Source organism: Neofelis nebulosa, chromosome 8, assembly GCF_028018385.1.
Source record: "Neofelis nebulosa isolate mNeoNeb1 chromosome 8, mNeoNeb1.pri, whole genome shotgun sequence".
Taxonomy (NCBI): domain Eukaryota; kingdom Metazoa; phylum Chordata; class Mammalia; order Carnivora; family Felidae; genus Neofelis; species Neofelis nebulosa.
The window spans coordinates 7,421,385-7,446,397 of NC_080789.1; the positions used below are offsets into that span (position 1 = coordinate 7,421,385).

Here is a 25,013-nt window from a genome sequence, read left to right on the forward strand (position 1 = left end):
CAGAGGGAGGTGGGGGGGGGGGGGGGCTTGGCTCTAGCAGTATGGAAGGAAGCCAAAACAGAATCCTGGAGAAGAGGAAGCTGTAGTCCATGCATTTCAAAGGGAACTTTGAAATTCACCATAATACCAGCACCCAGAGACAGCCTGCTGCTTTTCATTACCATGCTTTTTCCACGCTAAATATTCTATAACACAGATTTTTATGGTTTCGCGGCACTTCATCTCATAAATAGATCATAATTTAACCAATCCCCATTTTTTCCCTTATTTTCTAAAAGTTAAATTGCTGGCTCAGAGGTCTGCCCATTTTTAAGACTTTTGACGTGCAATACCTGTTTAATCAGTAACGGTATCAAACACATCTATACAAATTCTCCTTTGGAATAGGCCTGCTGTGTGCCAGGTCCTATGTGGGCTCTTTTACATTTTTTCTTTGCATATGCACAACAACCCTACAGAGTAGGTGATATTCTTCCCATTTCACAGATGGAGACACAAAGCCTCAGAGAGGTGAAGTGACTTGTTCAGTCACATAGTGGTGGAGCTGGGAGGGAAGGCAACCTAGGACTGATTATAAAGTCAACGTGATGGTTAAATAATTATGAATAGAGGGATCCAGAAAGGTTTCTTGAAGGAGGTGATCCATGAGCTAGGCCTCACGGGGTGGACAGAATGACAGTGGAAGGATTATTAGCCCGCCAAGGCCATCTGGTAAAGTCCAGAGCCTGAGCAAAGGCCATCAGATTAACGCTTAAGATTTGTAGGGCAAAGGCATTAGCAAGGAACGGGTGAGTCACGGAGCGACTGACGGCGGGCGGGAGACTCGGGGACAGCTCAGGTTCTTGGAGTCCCGCCCTCTCACTGCACTGCAGGGTTTGAGGCTCCGCCCCCGTCCAGCCACCCAAGATCAGATGCAATCAGAATATTCCCGCCGAGCACCAACTCTGGCCCCGCTCCTCTCTTCCGGGTTCTATGCCTCACTTCCCGTCGCGCCCAGGCTCAGGCCCCGCCTACGTCTGGTTTGGAACAATCAGACCAGCCTGCTGCTCTCTGCTCCTCCTTATGCCACGCCCCCTCCCCACCTGGTGCAATCAGAATCAGCCTTCGTGAGTCAGCTCAGGCCCCGCCCCCGCCCCGTCAGGGCAGTCCTTCTCCCGCCGAGATCACGCCCTGGCCCCGCCCCTCCCGCGCCCCGCCTAGTCTAGCCTCTTTCCTACTCGGCTCTGGAGGCGGCATCGCTGCACTCTGCCGCGCGCGCCGAGCTGCAGCCATGGCGGTCGCCACTGAGGGCGCCCGCAGGAAGGAGCGCGTCCTCTGCCTGTTTGACGTGGACGGGACCCTCACGCCGGCTCGCCAGGTAAGGCCCTGACGTTCAGCAGCTCCCGTCGGGAGTGTCACGTGGACAGAGAGGGCTGCAGCGACGTGACCCTGGACACCCCAGGACCGAGTGTAGGATGCAGCGGTATACAGCCCCTAATGCCCCAGGGCCGCCTACTGGGAGTGATGGGGACTCGGTCCTCCATGTCCCATCCCCCGAGCGTCTGCGCTCACCTTCTGCCCGGGAGCGTCGGGGCGGGTGGGATTCTGGAGGGAGGAGGCTGCGAGTGGGGACCTAGCTTCGCTGCCCCCGCTCAGGCCTCCTCTCGCTGAGGCCTGGTCCCCGGGCGCCCCCGCCTCGCCAGCCCGGGCACCCGCCCCTAGGATGCACCTGTAGCCCGAAGCTGGCGACTGAGCCCGGGGCTCTAGAGCCCTAGCCCAGAGCCCTCTGCGCGCACCCAAGCATCAGAGTCGCCACCTAGTGGGATTCGGGGGTCTCGGAGCCAGCCCACCAGGCCTTTACAGGCCTGGGTGGAGGTCTGTTTTCTCAAGCTCCTCACCCACTTTACCTCCCATCCCCAGTTATGGAAGGAGGTAAGGCTTCTGTAACTTTTCGGATTAGTTTTGGGCTCTGACCACCTGGATGGAGATGAGAGTCCCCAGGCCTGGTCTGGTCACTGAACATACTGTGGCACAAGGAGGGTGGGAGTACTGCTTGCTTAAAGGCTTGTCGCCAAACTCTGCTCCACGCTCAGTTTTTCTAGCTTTGGATCTCACCCTAGATGAGCCCCCAATCTGATCCTCACCAGCTGGGTACATAAATAAGCAGGCCTCTTTCTTGTTGGCCCTAAGGGTATTCTGCCCTCCAGTCCCTGGGCATAAGGAACAACTAAGATCCCCTAGAGCCGGGGAGCCAGTAGGGCTGCGTTGCAGGGCAGAGACTGATGGAAACCCAGGCCTTAGCCTCCCCTTTTAGGGCCTGAATGCCCCCCCTTCCCTATTGGACGGCCCTGGATTGGGTTCTGGGGGCACAAGGAGGTATTTGGCTGCCCTGCCTCCAGCAGCTCTCAGGGTCCTCCTCAAGGATGGCAGAAAGAGGTCAGTGGAGGGAGGGTGGCAGGGTCGAAGACACAGCCCCAGCCCCTCCCTCTGACCCTTTGCTCCACTGACCCATCAGCCTATATAAGAACAGTGTGGGGGCGCCTGGGTGGCGCAGTCGGTTAAGCGTCCGACTTCAGCCAGGTCACGATCTCGCGGTCCGTGAGTTCGAGCCCCGCGTCAGGCTCTGGGCTGATGGCTCGGAGCCTGGAGCCTGTTTCCGTTTCTGTGTCTCCCTCTCTCTCTGCCCCTCCCCCGTTCATGCTCTGTCTCTCTCTGTCCCAAAAATAAAAAAAAAATAAAAAAATTTAAAAAACGTTGAAAAAAAAGAACAGTGTGTTATTATTGTCCTTCAATGTTCATGCCAAGCCCTATCCTTAGTGCTTTTTAAAAGCTAATTTTTGGGCTACCTGGCTGGCTCAGAAGAGCATGCACCTCTTGATCTGGGGGTCGTAAGTTCTAGCCCCACATAGTGTAGAGATTCCTAAAAAAATAAATATATAAGCTAAAAACTAAAAGTTAATTTTTTAATGTTTATTTAAAAAATTTGTTTTAAATGTTTATTTATTTTGAGAGAGACACACACAGTGTGAGCAGAGGAGGGGCAGAGAGAGAGGGAGACCATCTGAAGCATGCTCCAGGTTCTGAGCTGTTAGCACAGAGCCTGATACAGGGCTTGAACCCACGAACTGTGAGATCATGACCTGCGCTGAAATTGGTCGCTCAACCATCTGAGCCATGCAGGTACCCGTAATGTTTATTATTTATTTTTGAGAGACAGCGAGCGAGGAAGGGACCGAGAGAGAGAGGGAGACAGAGGATCCTAAGCAGGCTGTGCACTGAGAGCACTGAGCCCGACGCGGGGCTCGAATTCAAACCGTGAGATGATGACCTGAACTGAAGTCTGACACTTAACCTACTGAGCCACCCAGGCGCCCCAATAAAAGTTAATTTTTAATTGTACACGTATTCATAAACACTTTCTTTTGTAAAGAATGAAAACAACAGAGAAGGCTAAAGTTCCCTCTATGTCAGGATCCCTGGCCCACCCCCTCCCAAAAGAAAGGTGGTTGCCTCTCCTGTGGCTTCCCTCCAGACCTTCATCTAGATCTGTTTGCTCAGAACAAATATTAAGCATTGTTTTGTGAGGCTTCTTTTATTTATTTATTTTTTTAATATTCATTTATTTTTGAGGGAGAGGCAGACCGCGAGCAGGGGAGGTGCAGAGAAAGAGGAGACACAGAATCCGAAGCAGGCTCCAGGCTCTGAGCTGTCAGCACAGAGCCTGACTCAGGGCTTGAACCCACAGACCGCGAGATCATGACCTGAGCCAAAGTTGGACACTTAACCAACTGAGCCACACAGGCGCCCCCCCCCTTTTTTTTTTCCTAATTCAATGGGTGATATCATACTGTGTGTGCCTTCCTGGAACTTGCTTTTAACAGTTAACAGCATGTCTCAGGACTCTCCCATATTGGAAGCACAGGCCTGCCTTATTCTGTGTAACCACAATGTAGTATTTCAGAGCAGGTATTTACCATTCTCTGATTGATAAGCCTATGAGTTGTTTGCAGGTTTTCACTATTACAAACCATACCCCAGGAGACCCCCATATACATCCAGGCAAGAGAAGCGGAAGTTCTGGGTAACGGGGCACATGCATTTTAAGTTTTCATAGATATTGCCAAATTACCCTCCAAAATGGCTACACCAGTTCACACTCTCATAGGCAACATCTGACATCATCATTTACTACACATATTGTGAGCTTTAAAGAGCTGAAAGTTTGAAAACATAGAGTGTAACTCATTAGTTTGCATTTCCTTGGTGGGGAATCCTCATGTGATTAGTCACCAGTTAATTGCTTGTTTATTTCCAAGCACTCTGGATCCACGATCTCATTTAATCTTAGCAGTGACTGCCTCCATCTGGTTGCTACTCTGTTTCCCCCATTTTATAGATGGGACAAGTAAGGCAAAGAAAACAAAGCCCATTGCTCAAGATCATCCTGCAGCTGAGAGACTTTTTGAACCCATTACATCTAGTTTTGTGGTCTGGGTTCTAAACCTTGAACCTCAGATTCCAATGGAACCATGGGCTTCCTGGATTCTGAGCACCGAGTGAGGATTGAATGGGGGTCCCAGACATGCTGACAGCCACAAATCTTGTGCTTTCCCCAACCTGTCCCTGCAGAAAATTGACCCTGAGGTGGCTGCCTTCCTGCAGAAGCTGCGAACTAGGGTGCAGATCGGTGTCGTGGGCGGCTCGGACTACTCTAAGATTGCTGAGCAGCTGGGAGAGGGGGATGAAGGTACGAGCAGCGCCCAGAGCCACCCACAGTTAGGATGGGGGGTGCAGGGAGTGGGGAGTTTGGGAGGCCCCTGGACCCATGTGCCTTCAAAGACCCTGCCCCGATTCTGTGCTGCAGAAGAAGTAGGGGGAAACAGCGAAATACTCCCCTCACTGATTCACAGTGAGCACCTACCATGTGCCTGGCACTGTGCCAGGCTTTGGAGAAACAGGGAACAAAGCAGACAGAATATTGCCCTTGAGTAGCTCACATTCTCTGCTCTCTTTGCTGAGTCTAGGATGATTTCCTTGTCTTTAAAATGCACATAGTTATGCCTGGCTGGCCCAGTCGGTGGCCCCTGCCTGGCCCCTGAAATGCATAGTAGTTAGTAATGGCTACCATTGCTGAAAATGGCCATATGTTAACTTCTTTTCATTTACTCCTCACCACCAACTTTAGGAAGGGCTTGGTTATCCCATTTAACAGAGAAGGATCTGAAGTCACTCAGAAGTTGTTTTAGACCCAGAGCATCTGTTCTCAGCTGAGTTCCTGGTCTCAGCTCAGTTAGGGCAGATCCCACCAGTTCTCAAACCAGAAACTTACTTGACTTTTCCCTTTCCCGTACCCCCTCGTGCATTCTCCAGGAAGTCTAGAAATAGCTCCCTGTGTGTCCATGTCTGCGTCTCCACTGCCCCTCCATTGTCCAGGTGATCGCCTCCACCTAGACCCTGCACCAGCCTCCTGGCTGTGCCCCCCGCACCTCCTCCTCCCACACCCTCCAGCCACTTACGTGGCAGCCAGAGCTGAGAATCCCCCCATGCAACCAGTGACAGAAGCCCCTGGATGGTGCCTGGATGGTGGCGCTGTGAGATCACAGAGCAGAAATGACTCCCTCTGTTGAGGAGTCCTGGAAGGCTTCTGGAGGAGGGAGCCAGATCGGGGAGTGGGAGAAGGTGGTCCAGGCAGAAGGACCTGTGTGAGCAAAGGCCCAGAGGTGTGACTGGCTTGTGTGGGGAAAAAGCTGAAAGTGAAGAGCCTAGAAAAGCAGGTTTGGGGTGGAATAAATGGGCTTTGAATGCCAAACCAAGGAGTGTGGGCTTTATCCCTCTACTTGGCTCTGGGTACCTGGGCTCACACTCTTTCTTTCCCCCTGGCCTCTACATGTCCCTGAAGTCATCGAGAAGTTTGATTATGTGTTTGCCGAGAATGGGACAGTGCAGTATAAGCATGGACGACTGCTCTCCAAGCAGGTCAGTGGCCCCCAGAGCCTCAGCCCGGGACACTTTTCCATAGTGACATAGCCTGTGGTGCCTCTGTCCTGGGCTGGGGGAGGGCACTGTGCCCGCCAAACCCAGAGCCCCCTGTTCCTTGCCCAGACCATCCAGAGCCACCTGGGGGAGGAGCTGCTGCAAGACTTGATCAACTTCTGCCTCCGCTACATGGCCCTGCTCAGGCTGCCCAAGAAGCGGTGAGACCCCTCCCAGCCTTGCATCCGGCCTTCCCCCTCCGTCCCAGGCCTGAGGGAGGACAGGGGTGGGTCTCTCAGATGGGACCTGCACGCTCCAGGGCCCCAACTTACTGGTGCGTGAATTCTTGTCTCCTGGGAGGTCCAAGGAGGCCGTGGTCCCAAATGGGGCTGGATTTGAATTCAGGGCCATTCTCCTTCTCTCTGGCTCCCTGCCCCCCTTCCTACCCCCGTTACCATCAGTGGAACCTTCATCGAGTTCCGGAATGGCATGCTGAACATCTCACCCATCGGCCGGAGCTGTACCCTGGAGGAGCGAATCGAGTTCTCCGAACTAGACAAGGTGCCACCAACTGTGTGACCTTGGGCTGTAGGGCCTCAGTTACTCGACCTCTGTGAACCTTTGTTTTCCCATCAGTGAAATGGATTAGCAGTGGTGGTCTGATTCAACCAGTCCCCTTTTGGACACCCACCATGTGCCATGGTCTAGGCACTTCTGCGTCTTTCCAACATGGCTGGTTTCCCTCCACCACTAGCCACCACTTATCTAAGCCAACAGCCTAGGGTATCATTTCCACCTTCCCACCCTTGTAGGGTACAGCAGTAACTCCTCTTTTTTTTTTTTTTTTTTTAATGTTTTTATTTTATTTTTGAGAGAGAGGGTGCAAGCAGGGGAGGGGGAAAGAGAGGGAGACACAGAATCCGAAGCAGGCTCCAGGCTCTGAGCTGTCAGCACAGAACCTGATGCGGGGCTCGAACTCACAGACTGCGAGATCATGACCCAAGCCGAAGTCAGATGCTTAACCAATTGAGCCACCCAGGTGCCCCTATCACCTACTTTTCAAATCTTGGTTATTATCTGTTTCCCCTGCTGAAGCTATAAGCTGCTTAAGGGCCAGGATTTCTGTGGCTGTTCACCGCTGGATCCCCTGTGCCCAGCACGTGCCCAGCACGTAGCAAGTGCTCGAGAGAAATACTTGCTGAATGAATGAAATAGGTGGTGTTATCCCCATTTTATGAAAGAGGAAACTGAGGCTCAGAGAGGGGAAATGCCTTGCCAAGGTCACTTAGGGAATTGGTTACAGAGCAAAGATTTGAACCTGGGACCTTGGGACTCTACCTGTTCCCCTCTGGTGTTTCCCTGAGGGTGGGTGGGACTCACAGGGATGCCTTCCAGCTCACCGACCCCCCATTCCCACTCTGGGTCCCAAGGTTTAGAATAGGCAATGCCCACAGGCATGAAGACTTTTTCTTTTTGGGGTGGTTAACACTGACCATTGGCAGAGAGCCTCTCCCATGCACATACTGAGAGGTGGCCTCTACTCAGGCCACCCAGTTTCCAATCCTAGCTCCACCTCCTGCTTGCTGAGCAGCCTGGAAAAGTGGCTTTACTACTGTGTGCTTCTGTTTTCATGTCTGTAGAGTGGGGGTAAGCATAGTTACCATCTCGTGGGCTATAATGACTAGATGAGATGGAAGTCTAAGACACTGACCCTTCCCAAAGCTCCCAGGGTCTTCTCTCGTCTTTCTGGCTCCTGTTCGTCCCCTTCTGATATTGGAGGTGGGGGGCATGAACTTCCTGATCTGTATGCCCTACACCAGCCAGGATCCCATATAAATATTTTATTCTCTGGTCCTTCAGATCCCAAGGGCAGGTAGTCCCCTTCCTCAGATGAGGACTCTGAGGCCAGAGGTTAAGTGACCAGCTCAAGTCACAGTGCTCGTCCTTGCTGACGCTGGACTTGACACAGGCTGTCCAGTGATCAGCTTGGTTCTGTAGACCCAGGAGATACAGCATCCTAGGCAATGTGGGAACGTTTATTCTGAGCCTGGGACACCTTTAACTCTAACCCTGGGCCCACAAAGTGGCCCCTGGTGGGGACTCTGGGCTCCCTGGGGGCCCGCCTGCCTGCTAAGAAGGCAAAACCAAGGCAGGCAGGGGACTCACATGCCTCCTGTCTGCTTTTCTAGGAGACGCAGGTTAGGTAGGGTTCATTTATTACCTCCATCTTTTAGTCCAGGAAATAAGCTCAGAGAAGTCAGGCAACTTGTCCATAGTCACACGGCCAGGCCTGGAACCCAGAGGGTCTGCCCTTATCTCTCAGGTTGGGTCATATCTGGCCTTATAGCTCACCCTTCCTGGCCTACTGCAGACCCCAAACCATTGGCCACTGCCTGCCTCTCTCCACTCCAATACTACACAATGTGGACTGACTAAAATAGTCCTGGGGACTCTGTTCCCAAGAGTCCCCAGTGACTCTTGGTTCCCCAGGATGTGTCCAAACTCCCTTCCAGGTCACCTGTGAGCTGACTGGCCAGGCTCTCATGGCCACCTGGCATCCTGCTGACCTCTGAGTACACACAACCACTTAGTAACAGGGCTCCCCATCCTCATGGGCATCTCATGCCCATCTCTGGTGTCTGGTTTGTTTTGTTGAGCTGGGCAGAGCCAAAAGGACTGAGCCCTGCCCTGAAGTGGACCTTATGACCTGGGACTCAGACTGCCCCGTCCCCTCAAATTCCTCCTCGTGCCTCCACTCCGAGGCTTCCTCCAGATACCCTGCCCACATCCCCACTGGCAGGATCCGGCCCTGAGTTCAGTCATAGACTTTCTGACTCAGGCCCTGGCTCTGCCACTGAGGCTGCATGACCTTGAACAAGGCACAGCCCCCTCTCTGAGCCTCTGTTTCCTCATCTGTAAAGTGTGTGTGGGGGGGGGTCACGGTGTCTACCTGAGCTCACACGGGGCCTGGCTCACAGCAGCCCCCTGAGTCTCCTCCCTCCCCTCTTGCAGAAAGAAAAGATCCGGGAGAAGTTTGTGGAAGCCCTGAAAACAGAGTTTGCCGGAAAAGGGCTGAGGTTCTCCCGAGGTATGTCCATCTGTTAGTCCTGTGGAGGGTCTTAGAGCCTGACACAGAAGCCAGCCCAGCGTCTCGCTCCCCAGCACCTCTAGAAAGCTTTCTTGCCCCCAGTCTTCCCCACCAAAACCCAGCCCATGTCCTGCCACCCACCCAGGTGCTCAGGTCAAAAACCAAAGCATCTCCCTCAATTTTCTCCCTCACCCCTTCCCACCTGCAGTCTACTAGCAAATCCCAAGGCCCTGTATCCAGAATGGTTCTGGAATCTGACCACAGCTCACATCATCTCCTGCAGCCTCTTCTCAGGCTCTGGCTAACTCCAGCACAGCTGTCCTCCCACTGCCACGTCACCCACTGCCCAGTGTCCGGAGAGACACTCACAGAAGAGCAGACCATGCTGTACCCTTGCTCAGAGCCCTCACTGGACCCCAGGGCCTGTATGGCCTCACCCCTGCCCTGTCCCAGCCTTCTCTGGTGCTGGCACACTCCATGCCCTTCTTGGGGACCCTGCCTGCTCCCCTGCAGTTGCCACTCTGGTTTAGGCCTTAGTGTTCCCTCCCGGAGAGGTCTCCCCAACCGTGCTGGCTGGGGAGCTTCTCTCCCCCGACTCCACTGACTTACATGCTCCGAGGTGGTCTGGTTGGTTTACTGCCTGTTCTTCTCCCTGGATCGCAACTCTCGTGAGGTCCCTGAGTCTTCCGTGCCCTCTGCCAGGCTCTAAGCCGGCACTCAAGGGTTGTCGAGTGAATGAATGAGGGATCTTGCCCAAGTTCACCCAGTGGGCCACCACTTTGTTAGCCGTGTCCGCCATCCCCCACAGGAGGCATGATCAGCTTTGACGTCTTCCCTGAGGGCTGGGACAAGCGCTACTGCCTGGACAGTCTGGACCAAGACAGCTTTGACACCATTCACTTCTTTGGGAATGAGACCAGTCCTGTGAGTATGGCTCAGCCCAGGTGCTTTCTGGCCCAAATCACCCCCAGGTCAAGGCCAGGACACAGGGCAACAGAACAGGCCCCTGGGAGACTACCGGAGACCAGCTAGTGTTCACCAGCCCCATTACCCAGATTGGAAGGCTGGGGCCAGAGCTGGCTGGACACTTGTCCCATGTCACACAGTGAATCAGGGCAGATCTGGTGAAAGCCCGGAAGGTGGGCTTCCTCGTGGTTCTGAGAGGGCAGAAGAGGCAGCTCCAGGAGCCAGTGTGGGGAGGGGGACTCCTCGCCAGGGCGCATGCTGGGCCATAGCCCTGGGAAGCTCCTTCAGGCGTTACATGTTTGTGTCTTCCCTGCCCTTTCTTGTGTGCAGGGTGGGAATGACTTTGAGATCTACGCTGACCCCCGGACCGTCGGCCACAGCGTGGTCTCTCCGCAGGATACAGTACAGCGATGCCGAGAGATCTTTTTCCCAGAGACCGCCCATGAGGCCTGACCAGGACCCACACCCGCTCTTAGGGACTTCCAGAGAGTTCTACCTGGGCCTAAAGAGGGCCCCTGGCCCTGGTGTTGAGGAAGTGGGGAGCCAGGGCCCCTCCTCCTCTGGGCTCAGGATGCCTGCCTCCTATACCCTGCTGCAAGGCCCACCTTAATGGGGCCAGGGTCCACGAGGACCACCGTCCCCATCCGGTCAGCTCCTGGTGGGACCAGCTCCGTCCTTCACCCTGACAGCCCTGGCTACAGCTGCTGCCCGTCCTTGTGAACAGAACAGATCTGCCTGCGCTGGGAGTAGGCACGTGCTAGTGTCAGACGAGAGAGCCAGCCCTGCTCGCCTGTGCTGGAGGGGTACAGAGCGCTCGGGAAGGTGCGTATTTGCCAGAACTTTCTCTCACAAATATTAAAGTTCCTGGAACAAGGTATGGTGTAAATTCCATCTGAATGGATGATTGGTCCCAGTCACAGATGACGTTACAGCCACCGCTTTGCAGATGAGGAAAGAGAAGCAAGATGGCAGGGACTCCCTCCACTCCCCATGGGGTCACACAGGAAGTCTTTGATCCACTTGAGGGGAACAGGCCATTGAAGCCCTGAACAAGGGTTGGTTTGGGGTACCCTCCCCAGGCTCCTCCCCGGGGACCCAGACAGACAGGCAGCTCTGGGCCAGGCTGAGTCACAGTTGAGGGTTTATTGCCAGTGTTAGGAGGTGGGGAGGGGGCGTCCGGGAGGCTGTGGGTCTCAGGGGGATCTCTGACTTGATGATGCAGGGCTGTGGGTCTGGAGGAGCCCTCCTGCCCCTCCCTCCCCGCCAGGCAGCCCTGGGCTGATGTCACCACATCCTGTCTCCCAGCAAGTGCCTTAAGGGAGGGGTGGGGAGGGCACCAATAAACCTTCCACCAAGGAAGCCAGGAAGTCCTTGTTCCTCCAGGGCAAGCCCTAGGCCTTGCTGGAGTAGCTGCAGCTCAGAGTGGGGTGTCAGGCTGGGCCATTCTCAGTTTGCAGGGGCCATCCAGCATATCTCAGCAGTTCTGGCCCCCTAGCCTTGCAGGGACTGAGAACAGGGGAGGGGGAGTCTACCCCAGCTGATCTCTCTACCTTGGGGCCTCAGGGCTCCCACAGGGCTGGGGATCCTTCTAAACAGATACCCCCTCATTCTGGGCATTTGAGCCCATTTTATTCACAGACCCAGTCTCCTAAGGGTCACTGTCCCTGGCAAGACTTCCTTGACCCCCATTTCTTTTCCCATCAAATGATGTGTTTTATGGAAAGGAGGGTCGGGGTGGGGGTGGTGGTAGGACGGAGGCAAAGCTGCTCCGTCCTGGCCTCCCAGGCCAGACCAGCCCCCCACCCAAGAGTGAACACACACACACACACACACACACACACACACACACACCCCTTAAGGGACTCGAGAGATCGGGATCACACCTCAGCCACTGGCCTGTTGGGGCACAGTAGCCACCTACTATAGCTGCAGGAAGAGGCCAGCAAGGGGTTGCAGGGCTGGTGGTGTCACAGGCTGAGGGCCATCCTGTAGGTGCCCATGCCTGGCCCTGCCTGAGGGGACATGCGTCTGCATCACTGGGTCCTCAGCAGCCAGTGGATCTGAGCATGGGCGGAGTATCAGCAGAGCCTGTGGGTCAGGGCAAAGGGGATGGCTCCATCCAAACTGGGGGCGATGCGCCCCCACCCCTCCCCAGATCTGCGTCTTGGAGGGTGGAGGCAGCATGGCTCAGCGCAGTCCCGGGGAGGGGACATGGCCTTACCCGAGTTCATAGAGCTGTTATCAGGCTGGGGAGGAGGGACTGTGGCCGGCAAAACCAGGACCCCAAAAACTACATTCCACGCTCGGCTCCTTCTTGCCTACTTCTCCAGTATGCCAAGAGAGAGCAGGTGGAAGGAAGGCTGGGCCGTGGCAGTGAGGAGGGCTCTGTCTGCCTCCAACGTTTGCCCTCTTGCCCTGCCAGAGGCTGGGAGGCTCCCCCAGAGCTCTCGCTGGCCTGGTTTCTGAGAGAAGGGGTACAGGCCACAGTGGGAGACCCCAGCCCAGGGTGGGCGGTTTAAGTACAAGCAGAGTCTGGTCCCGGGGCCAGGCCTGGGGCAGAGGCAAGGGGAACAAGCTGGTACGGTGGGCCCACTGGTGCCCCCGCCTCCCAGGCCTGACGCAGGCCTTCAGAGGCTCAGTGGACAGAAGGGCGAGGGAGTCCTGTGCGGATGTGGCAGGGAGGGGGAGGAGAGAGCGGACAAACAGAAGGCAGGTCTGGTGGCCTCCCCTTCGGTCCAGCTCACACAACAGTCACTGGTCACGGGGGTGGATGGAGGCACACGCTCACGGCCACAAGCACAGACAGACTGACGTGTACACTGAGGCCGCCCAGGGAACTGGGTCAGCCGGCGCAGCGGGGCCCGGAGCCCGAGGCTGCCCATCTACCCAGTGTGGCTCCCCACCCGCCCAGCAGCTGACCCGTGAGCCCCCCAGCCTAGGAGCCCACGACCTGGCCAGACCACGTCTCGTGGGGAGTGTGTGGGGCCAATTGTGTGAGCACCACCTCCACAGCCTGGAACTTCTGATTCTTGGGTGGGATGGGGCACATCTTGTAGGTCACTTCGTCGCCTTCCACTGGCACGTATTCTCCCTCGATGCTGGTGGGCAGGAGAGGAGCGTCAGCTCAGCAGTGGGTCCCCTTCCCAGACGGGCTGGGGGCGGCCTCCCTTCCCTTCCCAGAGTTTGAGCTCTCGAATCCGAATCCGAATCCATATAGTGGGAACCCAAAGCAGTCCCTCCCCTGCTGTTTGAAGATTGAGATGTGAAAGGCACAGGAGGTCTGGAGGCCTGGAGAAGCTCAGTGTCCTCTCCAGGTTCTGCCGGGCATCAGGGCCGGGGGCCGGGCCTAGACCGCCTCTCCTATGTCTGCCCTTCAGGCTGAAAAACTCAGGGGCCAGCCCAGCCCTCTCAGTTTTCAAGATGCTGAAACAGGATCCCAGGGCTCAGCCAGTGGGGGGGGGGGGGAGGGGTGGTGGTGAGTGTCCTTGCTCCAGCCTAGCCCTCCTCCTCCTCCTCCTCCCATGCACCCGCAGCCCCTGCAGCAGGAGAAAGATGCCAGGAACCCAGATTTCAGCCAGGCAGGGGAGAAGCCTGGGGAGGCATTTCTTGAGGCACTGCCAGGAACCTGCAGCAGGGACCCAGCCAAGAATAGGGACACCGAAGGGACTCACTCAGATACGTGCACAAAGATGTCCTCGGATCCATTCTCAGGTGTGATGAAGCCATGGCCCTGTGAGCGTGAGAACTGCTTACAGACACCCTTGAACACTGGGCCAGCCGAGGCACGGGCTGTCCTGAGGATAGAGCAGGGGGATTAGAGCTACGGTCTGGGGACTCCACCCCCACCCCCGGATGCCCACAGCCCTCCCAGGCCCTGCCTGCAGAGCCCGTCTCAGGGCTGTGGAAAAGCCTCCCCAGGTCAGAAACTGCGCAGTTATGTTAGCCCAGCCCTCTCGTGGTCCCATCGGACAGTAAGGAGACTGAGGCCCAGAGAGGGGAACTCGCTTTCCCAGGGTGCACAGCAAGAGGGTCTCCTGACTCCCAGGGAGTGCCCCCCCACACCCCCACACTCTCTACACAGCACCCTCGCCTCCTGAGATTGGGCTTACATAGGCTCCTGTTGTAAGATTTCTTTTTATTTTTTTTTAAGTTTATTTATTTTGAGAGAGAGAGAGCACTTGCATGCACACGCACCATAAGCAGGGGAGAAGCAGAGAGAGAGGAGAATCCCAAGCAGTCTCCAAGTTATCAGCTCAGAGCCCAGTGCAGGGCTCAAACTCACAAACCATGAGATCATGAGCTGAGCCAGAGTCAAGAGTTGGACGCTTAACCGATTGAGCCACCCAGGCACCCCCTGTCATAAGACTTCTGAGTGAAGAATATCTAGCCTAAACTTGAGTGCCTCCTGAAACAGGGAGCTCACTACTTTTTGAGGCAGCTGTATCCTACTCACGTACTTGTCACTCATCCATTCATTCATCATTTATTAAGCATCTGCTCTGTGCCTGGCCTTGGGTTGGACATAGGGGACAATTAGTGCCTGCCATCAAAAGCCTCTCCTTTAGGGACGCCTGGCTGGCTCAATCAGTGAAGCATGCTACTCTTGATCTTGGGATCATGAGTTCAAGCCCCACGTTGGGCACAGAGCTTATTAGAAAAAACAAAACAAACAAACAGGCGGCTGGGTGGCTCAGTTGCTTGGGCATCTGACTCTTGATTTTGGCTCAGGTCGTGACTTCATGGTTTGTGGGTTTGAGCCCTGTGTCTGGCTCTGTGCTGATGGTGCAGAGCCTGCTTGGGATTCTCTCTCTCTGCCCCTTCCCTGCTTACTCGCTCTCTCAAAAATGAAATGAAATGAAATATAAAATACTCTCTTCTGGGGCGCCTGGGTGGCGCAGTCGGTTAAGCGGCCGACTTCAGCCAGGTCACGATCTCGCGTCTGTGAGTTCGAGCCCCGCGTCGGGCTCTGTGCTGACAGCTCGGAGCCTGGAGCCTGTTTCCAATTCTGTGTCTCCCTCTCTCTCTGCCCCTGCCCCGTTCATGCTCTGTGTCTCTCTGTCCCAAAAATAAATAAAAAACATTGAAAAAAAAAATTAAAAAAAAAACAAAAAAACAACTCTCTTCTTTGGCCAAGGCAAGTCAGTTTCCTTTGCAATTTCCACAAACCCCCTCCCCCCCTGTGATCCCATCCAGTGATCTATCCTAGAGGCTCAAGGCTGGTCTCTGTCTAGACTGCCCACCCCTCACCAAAGGTCAATCGCATGCTTCCATTTCTGTCCAGGTTGATGCACGTATGTGGAACACCCAACTTCCTTCACCTAATACATCTTCCAAACCCACTAGGACCTCACCTTCCCCGATGCCTGAAGCTGGGTCCTCTCCCCCTACCCTGCAGGGTGGAGGTGAATGGTAGATAAATTACTTCTGGATTATAGGCAGTTAATGGGCAAAGACTGTCTTAATCACCACTGGATCCCCTGGTCAGGTGCTCAATAAATCTTAGTGGAGTGAATGAATGAATGAATGAATGAATGAACACAGTAGTTACTGGAAGGTTCATACACAGCTCCCCTGGACTTGAGTGAGGACAACAGGGGTCGGAAAAGGATGGGGCTGGGGACTCGTCCTGGGGAAAGATCACTGGAGCCTGGGCGGGGGGGCAGGTACTCACGCTGAGTATGTCCTGGTCCGTTTGGTGGGCAGAGGACTGGGCAGGTCCCGAGATGAGACACCTCCCCGCTCCCAGACCCTGCTGCCCTCCCGGTGGAAAGGGAAGGTGGGCCAGACAGGAGACTTGGGAGAGTGGAGTGGGGGCACTACTGGGGGTGACGTGGGCTCTGAAGTCATGGCGGATCCAGCAAGAGAGCCTGGTGGGCTCCCGGGCTCAGGGGCCGGTGAAGAACTCGGGCGTCCTTGCGGGCAGGGCCCGGCCTGGCCCTGCTCGGCAGCCGCACCAGCCACAGGCTCCGTCTGGAATGGGGAGAGAGAGGTACAGGTGAGTGTGGTCCAGGATGAGCAGATTCTAGACACCGGGCACAAGTCTGGAGCTCTGGGCCTGCTTGTGAATCCTCACACAGTGACTTCAGGACCCTGACTTAGGGTCCTCACCAGGAAGACAAAACAGTCATCTAACCTTGCTATGAGCTGAATTGTTTCCCCTAAAATTCATATGCTGAAGTCCTAACCCCCAATGTGATGGTATTTGGAGATAGGGCCTTTGGGAGGTAATGAGGTATCGGTGAGGTCACAAGGGTGGGGCCCCGTGATGGGATTAATGCCCTTGGAAGAAGAGACTCAGAAAGCTTGCTTCCTCTTTGCCAGGTGACGAACACTGCCGGAAGGAGGAGGTCTACAAAACAGGAAAATGGCTCGCACCAGAAGGAGACCGTGCTGTGCCCTGATCCTGGGCTTCCAGCTCCAGAACTGTGAGGAGTAAATGTCTGCTGTTTAAGCCCCCAGGCTGTGGTATTTGGTCACGACGGATGGTGCAAGCTAAGACTAACCTCAAAGTCCTTCCAGCTTGAAGCTTAATTCTCTCACTCTAGGGGTCCGGGAGGTGGGATGGGTAAGGTGACCAGTGATGGTCTGGAACATAGTTTCGCACAAGCGTCAGCAGCTTCAAATCCACAGACCTGGGTTTGAACCTCAGCTTTGTTGCTGTAACTTCGTGACTCCAACAGTTCCATCATGGTGGGTGGGAACGCAGGCTCTGACCCAGATGGGCTTGAATCCCTCCTCCTATACCTAACTGGCTGTGCAGCCTTTGTCAACACTCTTAACCTTTGGCTCAGTTTCCTGCTCTGTAAAATGGGGATAGTGCTGGTTCTTACTTCATGGAGAAGGTTGCCGTGTGGATTTCATGACTCTCCACCTGCTTCGAACACCATGAGCGCGTGGTAAGCTCTTGAGAATGCTGGTGATTTTTCCTTAGCCCCACGTTCCTCTGCTCCAAAATGATGTTGAAGATACTCACCATGCAAGGTTGCTGCGAAGTCCACGATTGAGTGTGTGTGACAGCGTCTGGCATCTCAGAGATGCCCAATAAATTGCTGTCATCAGTGCTGATCAGTAGAAATTCCCTCATCACCTGCTCAGTGCCTGGATGACCTTGAAAGAATGCGTCCTCTATTTTCCTCTATTGGGGAAGAGAACATATTCACTCTCCCCAGGGGTTGGGAAGTCTTAGGCCCCAAGAGACACTGCTGTGGAACCCTGGGGAGGATAGCTCAGTAGACCGAACCAGGCTGTTGGCCGAGCCTGCGGCAGGCGGCCTGGGGCCAGGCAGGACACCCAGACCAGGAGAGCACGAGCACCCCAGCCCCGCTGTGTACTAGCTGCTGACCTCGGGTAGCACTTCCACTGGCCTCAGTTAACTCATCTGTATAATGGATCTGATAAACACCACCACACTCCCTCACAGGCTATGGCCAGGCGTGGCTAAGCCTGGGGATATAAAGAAGCGCTCATAATCCACAGTCATGTAGGAGGGAGGATGGCGAGGTTCTCTACTTCCTCACCCCTGTTCTTCACTACCTCACCCCCTCACCCAAAGGCCCTGGTGCCAGAGGTAAATCCCTGAGCCTCAAGCCTATTTCTGGCCTCCATCTTGCGCCCCACCCCAGCCTAGAATTTCCAGGGAAGAGTTTAAGGCTCCTTAGGAGTCCAGAGTCCAAGGAGCCCCAAAACACGGCATGGCAGGGCTCTGGGAGGACTGAGGACTCACATCACCCAACAGCAGGGCAGGTCTCCTGGCCGCCGTTCAAGGTCACACAGCAAGCGGGATTTTTCTGGGTCAGGATGATGAGCTGTCTCTGCTGTCCCTAGGGGTGGAGATGCTCCTCCTGCCCAGCAGCCCCCATCCCCCTCCGGCCAGGAGAGCTGCAGGGGAGCGGCCACCGCCTCTCAGGCCCCTCATACCTCCTCATGACCGCTCAAACTGAGGTGGGCTTTTTCTTCCTGAGCCTGCTCCAGGAGGCAGGGCCAGGTGTGGCATTTTTATTCCCATTTTAATTTTTTTTTAATGTATTCGTTTTTGAGAGAGAGACAGAGCATGAGCGGGAGAGGAGCAGGGAGAGAGAGGGAGACACAGAATCTGAAGCAGGCTCCAGGCTCCCAGCTGTCAGCACAGAGCCTGTCGCAGGGCTCAAACCCACGAACTGCAAGAGATCACAACCTGAGCCGAAGTCAGACGTCCAACTGACTGCACCACCCAGTTGCCCCTTATTCCATTTTTAGAAGAAAAGCAATCACGCAGAAACTTATACAGGAACGTTCACAGCAGCATTTTTTATAATAGGCCCAAAGTGGAAACAACCCAAAAGTCCATCAACAGATGTATGGAGAAACACGATGTAGTATAGCCATAGATTGGAATATTACTCAGCCATGAAAAGGAATGAAATGCCAATACCCGCTCCAATACGGACGAGACTGGAAACCATTACGCTACGTGGAAGAAGCCAGTCACAAAAGGCCACATTGCGTGATTCCAAACACGTGAAATGTCCAGAACTGACAGATCCACAGAGACAGAGAGCACATTAGTGGTTGCCAGGCCTGGCGGGGAAGGGATAAAGGGGAGTAAATTCTTTTTTTTTTTTCATGTTTATCTATTTTGAGAGAGAGCGCATGCGTGCGTGTGTGTGTGAGCGAGGGAGGGGCACAGAGAGAGAGAGAGAGAGAGAGAGAGAGAGAGAGAGAGAGAGAGAATCCTAAGCAGGTTTCATCCTGTGAGCCTGGAGCCTGACTCGGGGCTTGATCTCATAAACCCATGGGATCATGACCTGAGCTGAAATCCAGAGTCAGACACTTAACCGACTGAGTCACCCCGGTCCCCCAAGGGGGAGTAAATTTTAATGGGTGCCAAGTTTCTTTCTAGGGTGATGAAAATGTCCTCAAACCCACTGTGGCATTGTTGCACAACTCTGAATATACTAAAAACCACTGACTTGTCTACCTTAAACAGTTGAATTATATGGTATGTGAATTATATTGCAATTAAGCTGTTATCAAAAAGGAAAGCAGGTGGCAAATCTACCCAAGATGCCACCGCTGGGAAAGCAGGAGGCATCGGGCCCTACAGCTCACTCCGGGGTGCCTCCCTCCCCCGCGATGTGGGCACGGAGGGCAGGTGGACAGAGGTTCTGCTCCCTTTTCTCCAGGACGCAGGGCAGGCCTGCCCACTGCACAGTTTTCCCAGGGCTGGTATTGTGCTTGGCGGTGACAGCCGGTGCTGGGAGGTCTTGGGGGGGAGGGGCACAGGCAGCCCACAGTGGTTTCCAGGGAGACACAGCTGAGCTGGGCCCTGCTCCCGCCAGCCAGCCAGGCCTCCTAACCCAAAGCCTCTTTCAGGGAAGGGGGCAAGATGCATTGATTACCCAGGGTTAGGGTTGACAGCAGCCCCCCTTCCTGGCCCTCCCCAGAATGGGTTCCCCATAATGGACCAGGCAGCGGGAGAGAAGTGGTTGGAATAAGAGCAATGACAGGTGCTCCTGCCCTCCAGCCCTGTAGGCCTGGCAGGGACTGCTCCCTGACCCTTGAACCCCATCCCACCCCAGCAGCTCTCTAGAAGAAGCCCACAGTTGGCCTTAGAGCAGGAGTTAGGGCTGGGGGGTGGTGACCGGGCAGCCTCCACAGTGCAGAGAGCACTGCTCTGCAGTCTCCCCTCCCCTCCTTCCTCTTCTGGAAAACGGGGAGTACAAGAAGGCCTCCTCCAGAGGACACCGTGAGGCTGAGATGGGATGGGATGCGGGAAGAACTGGGTAGGTGCCGGGTAAGAGCTTGCTCCTCCCGGACAGGGGTGCTCAATTGGGCTTAGGACGAAGGAGGAGTGGGTAGAAGGAGAGACCCAGCTGAGCTGAGCCGAGCCCACCCTCACTCTCCTCTTCCCCGCTTCCCCAGAGAATTGCCCACACACCAGGTCCCTGCCTTGCTTCTCCTTTTTCTTAAATTCCTGCAGCTGCCCGTTAAGGCGGCTGCGATCACTACTATGTTTTGCAGATGAAGAAACAGGCTCAGAGAGACTAAGTCACCCACTCAAGGCCACACAGCAATTAATGTCTGAGCCAGGACTTGAACCAAGGTAGTCTGGCTCTGGAGCCCTGCAGTGGGAAGTCAGGAATCCTGGGTTCAGGCCCTGCATTGCTACTGAGGGGCTCTGCGACCTTGGACAGCCTTCCCCTCTCTGGGCCAGACCAGGGAGAAGGAAAGAAGGGGATGGCTCCAGTGCAGACCCTCCAGTGCAGTGCCTCCAGAGTGTTGTTGCAGAAAGGGGCAGGCAAAGGCCCAGCTTTTATCGTCTGAGTGCTGCACACCGTGCAAAAGTCTTTGAGGAGGCTGCTTTCCATTTCAAAATCTCCCAGTTGCCCTGAAAGGTTGGAATTACAATTGTTTCTATTTTACAGATGAGGAAACTGAGGCTTAGAGAGGCTCTAAGTGACTTGCCCAAGGTCACACAGCAGGGAAGTGACAGAGCCCAGGTTCGTCTGAAGGCGAACAGTGCTCTTCCTGTGAGGTTAAATTCTGTTCCTGGTTCAGCCAAAACGCGGCTGGAGTTTTACCAGAAGAACTTTCCCTGAGAAACTAAAGGGGAAGATAAACTCCTCCAAAAGCAAAGAAACAGATGTGTTTGTAGAACATTCGTTTCGGTTCAGACAGAATTAAAGCCCAGCCCCCAAGGGACTCGGTATGTCTGGGAGCATCTCTTACAGAAACAATGCCCTTCACGATGAGCCAATGGACATTCAGAGGGCAGGTCGGGCCCCGGACGGCCTGGGTTGGAACCCTGGGTCTGCAGTGACCCTCTCTCTCTCCGAGCCTCAGTTTCCTCCTCTGCCAGATGGGGCTAATAGCAGCACCTGTCTCGCTGGTGGGAGGAGCTGAGGAGCTGCTGTATCAACGGTCCACCTGTGAGAGGGCATCTCCCTCTCTGATCCTCCCGGCCAAGCTTGTCTTCATTTCCCTGCATGAAGGCCAAACCCCAGCAATTCTGCAGACAGAAGGACCAGGGGAGGTAAAAGCCAAACATCAGGGCTGTTCAGAGGTAACCTGAGGTGAGGCCCTGATACGGTGTCATGGGGCCGTGGGGCTGTGGGCAGTGACTCAGCCCTGTCAGCAGGTGACTGCCGTCCTGGTGCTGGGGCTCCTCCAAGTCTCAGGTACCCCAAAAAGAGTGGGGCAGGAAATGGCTACCAGAGTCCTCTCTTGACCATGAGAATCCCTCTTGTTCCGGGCAGATTAGGAAAAGCAAACTAGCTCAACCACCCAGTGCTATGTGATCTGGAGCAAGCACTTAACCCTCTCTGGGCCTCGTTTTTTCCCTTCAGCTACTCGAATCATCACTGGTCCAGATGACTATTGAAGGTCAGTCCAGCTGTCCTCTGAGATTGTCAAAAACCCACGTATAACCGAAAGGAAACCGAATGCCAGGCATCGGAACAACAGACACGAGAGGAAACAGGCCCACCCTTCGAGGGCCCCCAGTCCAGTGGGAGGAACAGATTGACCAGAACACAGCGTGGGAAGTCCTAACATGACAAGAGGCGTGGCCACCACGTACTGATTGTTAGCCGCGTGCCAGTGGTGTGCCAAGTCCTTGGCCCCATTCCCTCAGGTAGACCCCACGACCCCCTCCCACATAATTACATTATCCCCATTCTTTAGAAGAGTAAACAGGCCCAGACAGGGGAAGTGTGGGGTCACACGGCAGGTCAGGAGCTGTGCTTCTGCACCTGGAGAGGTTGGGGGGCGGGTTATAGAAAGACCTCTGGGAGGTGGGGGGGGGGAGCTCCCCGACATTTCCTGCCCTCCCCTGGAGAAGGAAAAGCAGGGGTGCGGAAGAATTGGGGAGACAGGGCTTGGGGTTCTATTTCTGGCTTTGTGCTGACTCAGACCATGACCTTGGGTGAATCACTTGCCAACTCTGGCAAGCTTAAAAACAACTCCCCCAACAGAAGTGTCCCGGCCCCAAGTCCCTGGTATGGAGGAGCAGCCAGGGGGAGGAAAGGGTATAGTGGCTAAAAAGGGGAAGGACAGAGAACACAGGACGGCGATGGGAAGGCTTTCTGAACGTTGGGGTCTTGTCCATGGTGGGCCCAGGAGGGTGAGGAAACGGCTTCAGGACCAAGAGCCAGAAGCCAGCACTTCCCCGGCCACCCCCTCCCCCCAGCCACCAGACATTCCTTAAAATACATCAGTGCCAAAGCTGCTCCAGCAGCTGGAGGTGACCTAATTAAACCTCATTCTTTCCCCTCCTACAGTGTGTGTGTAAGGGGGTGAGGGGCTGCCCCAGCCAATACTCGAGCTTCATTGAGGCCTTTTGAACTCTCCTTGTCACGTGCCCCTACGTCCCTGGGGGGCTGTTCTGATGAAGGCCTTTGGGCTTCCTTGGCATCGGTGGGGGTGAGGATGCCAAGATGGACGGCGCAAGAGCCGTGCTCACATCCCAGCTCTGCCGGGCTGTGTGACCCTGAGCGAGTCACTTCCCCACTCTGAACCCCCCTAGACAGAGGAAGGGGTTGGTCAAAGTCACACTGGTAGCTGAATTCAAATCAGTGTGACCCCAAAGCCCAGAGCTTTCCAACGTGCCGTGCCCCCACCCCCGTGACCACGATTCCACCGGCTTTGGAGCAGGGGAAAAGCGCCCCTGCTACTTTCTGCTCCCTACCCTGCTGCACCACACGGACGAAGGTCTGAACTGCCCCAAGCCCCCTTCCCACCAGGCTCTGGGACTTGGCTGTGCTGGTGGTGACCCGTAGACGGGACCAGCTCAGCCAAGTCCTGAGCGCCCTCTGCTGGTGCCAATCTAGGGGACCTGCCTCCAGACCAGCCTGTGGGTGTCCCCTTTCCACGGGCTGGCTGTATAAGACCCCCCTGTTCCTCCCCCCTTGAGCCCCTCCACGGCCAGTGGGCATCCGTGAACATAGCCAGGCCTGGGAGGGGACTCTGTGGCCCAAACTGTCCTTCGGCCTTTCCCAGGCCCTCGTGCAACCAGTTCCTGCTTAGACCTATTTTTTTGGAGTAGGGGGCAGACACATCCAGAGGGGTGGGGGCAGATACAGGAAACAGATGTTAGAAAGGACTTCAAGGAAATGGTGGGGGTAGGCGGAGGGAGTCTGGGTGAAGGAGACATCCAGAATTTGGAGGGCCCAGAGGCCTCTGGGATGGAGTCTGTTTGGGGGAGCCGGCTCCCCATCCTCCGGGGGGCTGGAGACTGCCCCATCCCATCGAGAGGCCTCTGCTGGAGCACATCCAGGTGGGCATGGTGCCGGGCTCTCAGAGAGGTTGCCCACCCCTCACCCCCCACCCGGGCACGCTTTCCTCCTCCCCTCCCCCAGCCCCAGCCGCTGCAGCAGTTCACACTGTATTTATTATTGTTCTCTCGCTCAGCGTCCCCCTCCCCTCTCCCTGGGAAGAGCCTGCAGGCTGGCAGCTTGGCAGGAACCTGCTGTCTCCCTTGCGGGTGCGAGCATCACCCCTTATCTCTGCCTGGACTCCTTGTGCCGGGGCAGGGGGCAGGCCACTCAGGGACGGGGCGTCCCACGGGGGGGGGGGGGGGCAGCCCCTGGCTTATCATTCTAGCTCTCCAGGGACTGCACCCTGGCAAGAGTGGAGGTCAAAGCCAGACCTGCAAGCAGGGGAGAGGAGTGGCCTCAGGAGAGGAGAGCTCTGGGTGGGGGTGGCTCTGAGGTGAAAATAATTACATGGAGCCACCTCTCCAAGCCAATTAACACAATTATCCCCATCGCGTCTGGGAAGAAATAGAGTCAGGACAAGACAGCCGCTCCAGGTCCAACTGTCTGCCTGCCCTAGATGGTCCCTCCCAAGCCCCAGCCCCAAATTCCAGGGAGAAAGACCCATCTGCATTCTCATTTTGGCAGGAGCACGATTATTTCCCCGGTCAGGGCTCTTCCCCTGGTTCTCAGACAGGAGGCTGCGGCTTGGCAGGTGTCTGCTGTTTCTCTGCCTCTTGAGCCAGACACAAGTCCCAGACACACACATACAGACACACACTCTCTCACAGGGAACCACACAGCCTCAGCTTCCCTTGGGGGCCGAGAGGAGGGAGGGAGGCAGGGGAGGAGGGAGGACAGGGTGGGCTCATCTACACATCCTCCTACGTCCCCGGAGTAAACTGGACTGGGCTGGGCCAGTCTCAGGGGAGGTAGCCACCTTCCCCGGCCCGCCACCTCGTGCCTCCCTGCTTCGCCCCTGCCAAAGCCAGTTTCTGGAGCTGGTGTGCCCTCCTCCCCCAACCAGCCCCTTACCTCTCCCTGGCAGATGAGGTCCAGGCACTGCCTCCTGCTGCCGCCTTCAGCACTCTGCCTCTCTCGGGGCGCTTGGAGCTGGCCAGCAGGGGAGGGTCTGAAAGATGTGTTGTGTGTACGCCTGTGTGTGTGTGTGTGTGTGTGTGTGTGTGTGAGAGAGAGAGAGAGAGAGAGAGAGAGAGAGAGAGAGAGAGAGAATGCAGCACCTCAAGCCCCTCACTCACTCACTCACACACGCCCTCCTCCTGACGTCAGGAAGAGCGAGAGGGAGGGACTGGGTTGGGAGTTTGTACTCCCTGCTTAAAGGGACATGGGGCCCTGTTGCCTCTGGGCCAGACACCGCCTCCTGAGTCAGGCACAGGCTGGGCGAGAGAGTTAGCTGCGTCTCTCAGGGCCCTAAAGCTTCTTTTTTTGGAAAGTGGCTTTTATTGCCAGGCCAGGGTATAATTTGCCCTGCCAGGTGGGAGTAGCTGCTGAGGAATGCAGGGGGAGAGTAGCTGGGGCAGCCTGCATTCCTGGCAATTAGAGAGCTAGTGGGTGGGAGTGCGTGTGTGTGTGTGTGTGTGTGTGTGTGTGTGTGTGCGCGCGCGCACGCCGGGGGGCTGGGGGCTGTGGCGTGGGGGGTGAGGCTGGGAGAACTGAGGTCGCAGCAGAGAGGAGCTCTCTCTGAGGATGCTCCAGACAAGAGTGTGATAAGCCAGGTTTCCAGGGTCTCTCAGACCTTCCTCTACCCTCTGGTTCCT

The 25,013-nt window shown here is 55.6% G+C and overlaps 2 protein-coding genes across 4 annotated transcripts; one reads left to right on the top strand and one right to left on the bottom strand.

Moving 5' to 3' along the window:
- Window positions 1–1,198: 1,198 nt before the first annotated feature.
- On the top strand, window positions 1,199–10,881 carry PMM1 (phosphomannomutase 1). 2 transcript variants are annotated; one of them, XM_058741176.1, is made up of 8 exons: window positions 1,199–1,357; window positions 4,609–4,726; window positions 5,879–5,955; window positions 6,082–6,173; window positions 6,414–6,513; window positions 8,965–9,040; window positions 9,849–9,964; window positions 10,337–10,881. In XM_058741176.1, exons 1-8 carry the CDS (start codon window positions 1,271–1,273, stop codon window positions 10,457–10,459), a joined length of 789 nt encoding a protein of 262 aa, XP_058597159.1. In that variant the 5' UTR covers window positions 1,199–1,270; the 3' UTR covers window positions 10,460–10,881. The 2 variants fall into 2 exon arrangements, with proteins under 2 accessions (XP_058597159.1, XP_058597160.1); XM_058741177.1 differs by lacking the exon at window positions 1,199–1,357 and adding an exon at window positions 3,019–3,159.
- A 249-nt stretch (window positions 10,882–11,130) lies between these two features.
- On the bottom strand, window positions 11,131–24,543 carry CSDC2 (cold shock domain containing C2). 2 transcript variants are annotated; one of them, XM_058741183.1, is made up of 5 exons: window positions 24,271–24,543; window positions 18,417–18,562; window positions 15,678–15,976; window positions 13,678–13,800; window positions 11,131–13,104 (listed from the first exon to the last, which is right to left on the bottom strand). In XM_058741183.1, the coding sequence occupies exons 3-5, from the start codon at window positions 15,851–15,853 to the stop codon at window positions 12,942–12,944; spliced, it is 462 nt and encodes a 153-aa protein (XP_058597166.1). In that variant the 5' UTR covers window positions 15,854–15,976; window positions 18,417–18,562; window positions 24,271–24,543; the 3' UTR covers window positions 11,131–12,941. The 2 variants fall into 2 exon arrangements, with proteins under 2 accessions (XP_058597166.1, XP_058597165.1); XM_058741182.1 differs by lacking the exon at window positions 18,417–18,562.
- Window positions 24,544–25,013: the final 470 nt, after the last annotated feature.

Excerpts from the sequence above, each read along its gene's own strand:
- PMM1 (XM_058741176.1), top strand. The coding sequence starts at position 1,271 with ATGGCGGTCGCCACTGAGGGCGCCCGCAGGAAGGAGCGCGTCCTCTGC. Across the intron at positions 5,956-6,081 it reads GACGACTGCTCTCCAAGCAG|ACCATCCAGAGCCACCTGGG; the intron begins GTCAGTGGCCCC and ends TTCCTTGCCCAG. Across the intron at positions 6,514-8,964 it reads AGTTCTCCGAACTAGACAAG|AAAGAAAAGATCCGGGAGAA; the intron begins GTGCCACCAACT and ends CCCCTCTTGCAG.
- CSDC2 (XM_058741182.1), bottom strand. The coding sequence starts at position 15,853 with ATGACTTCAGAGCCCACGTCACCCCCAGTAGTGCCCCCACTCCACTCT. Across the intron at positions 13,801-15,677 it reads CGGACCAGGACATACTCAGC|GACAGCCCGTGCCTCGGCTG; the intron begins GTGAGTACCTGC and ends CTCTATCCTCAG. Across the intron at positions 13,105-13,677 it reads ATCTTTGTGCACGTATCTGA|CATCGAGGGAGAATACGTGC; the intron begins GTGAGTCCCTTC and ends CCTGCCCACCAG.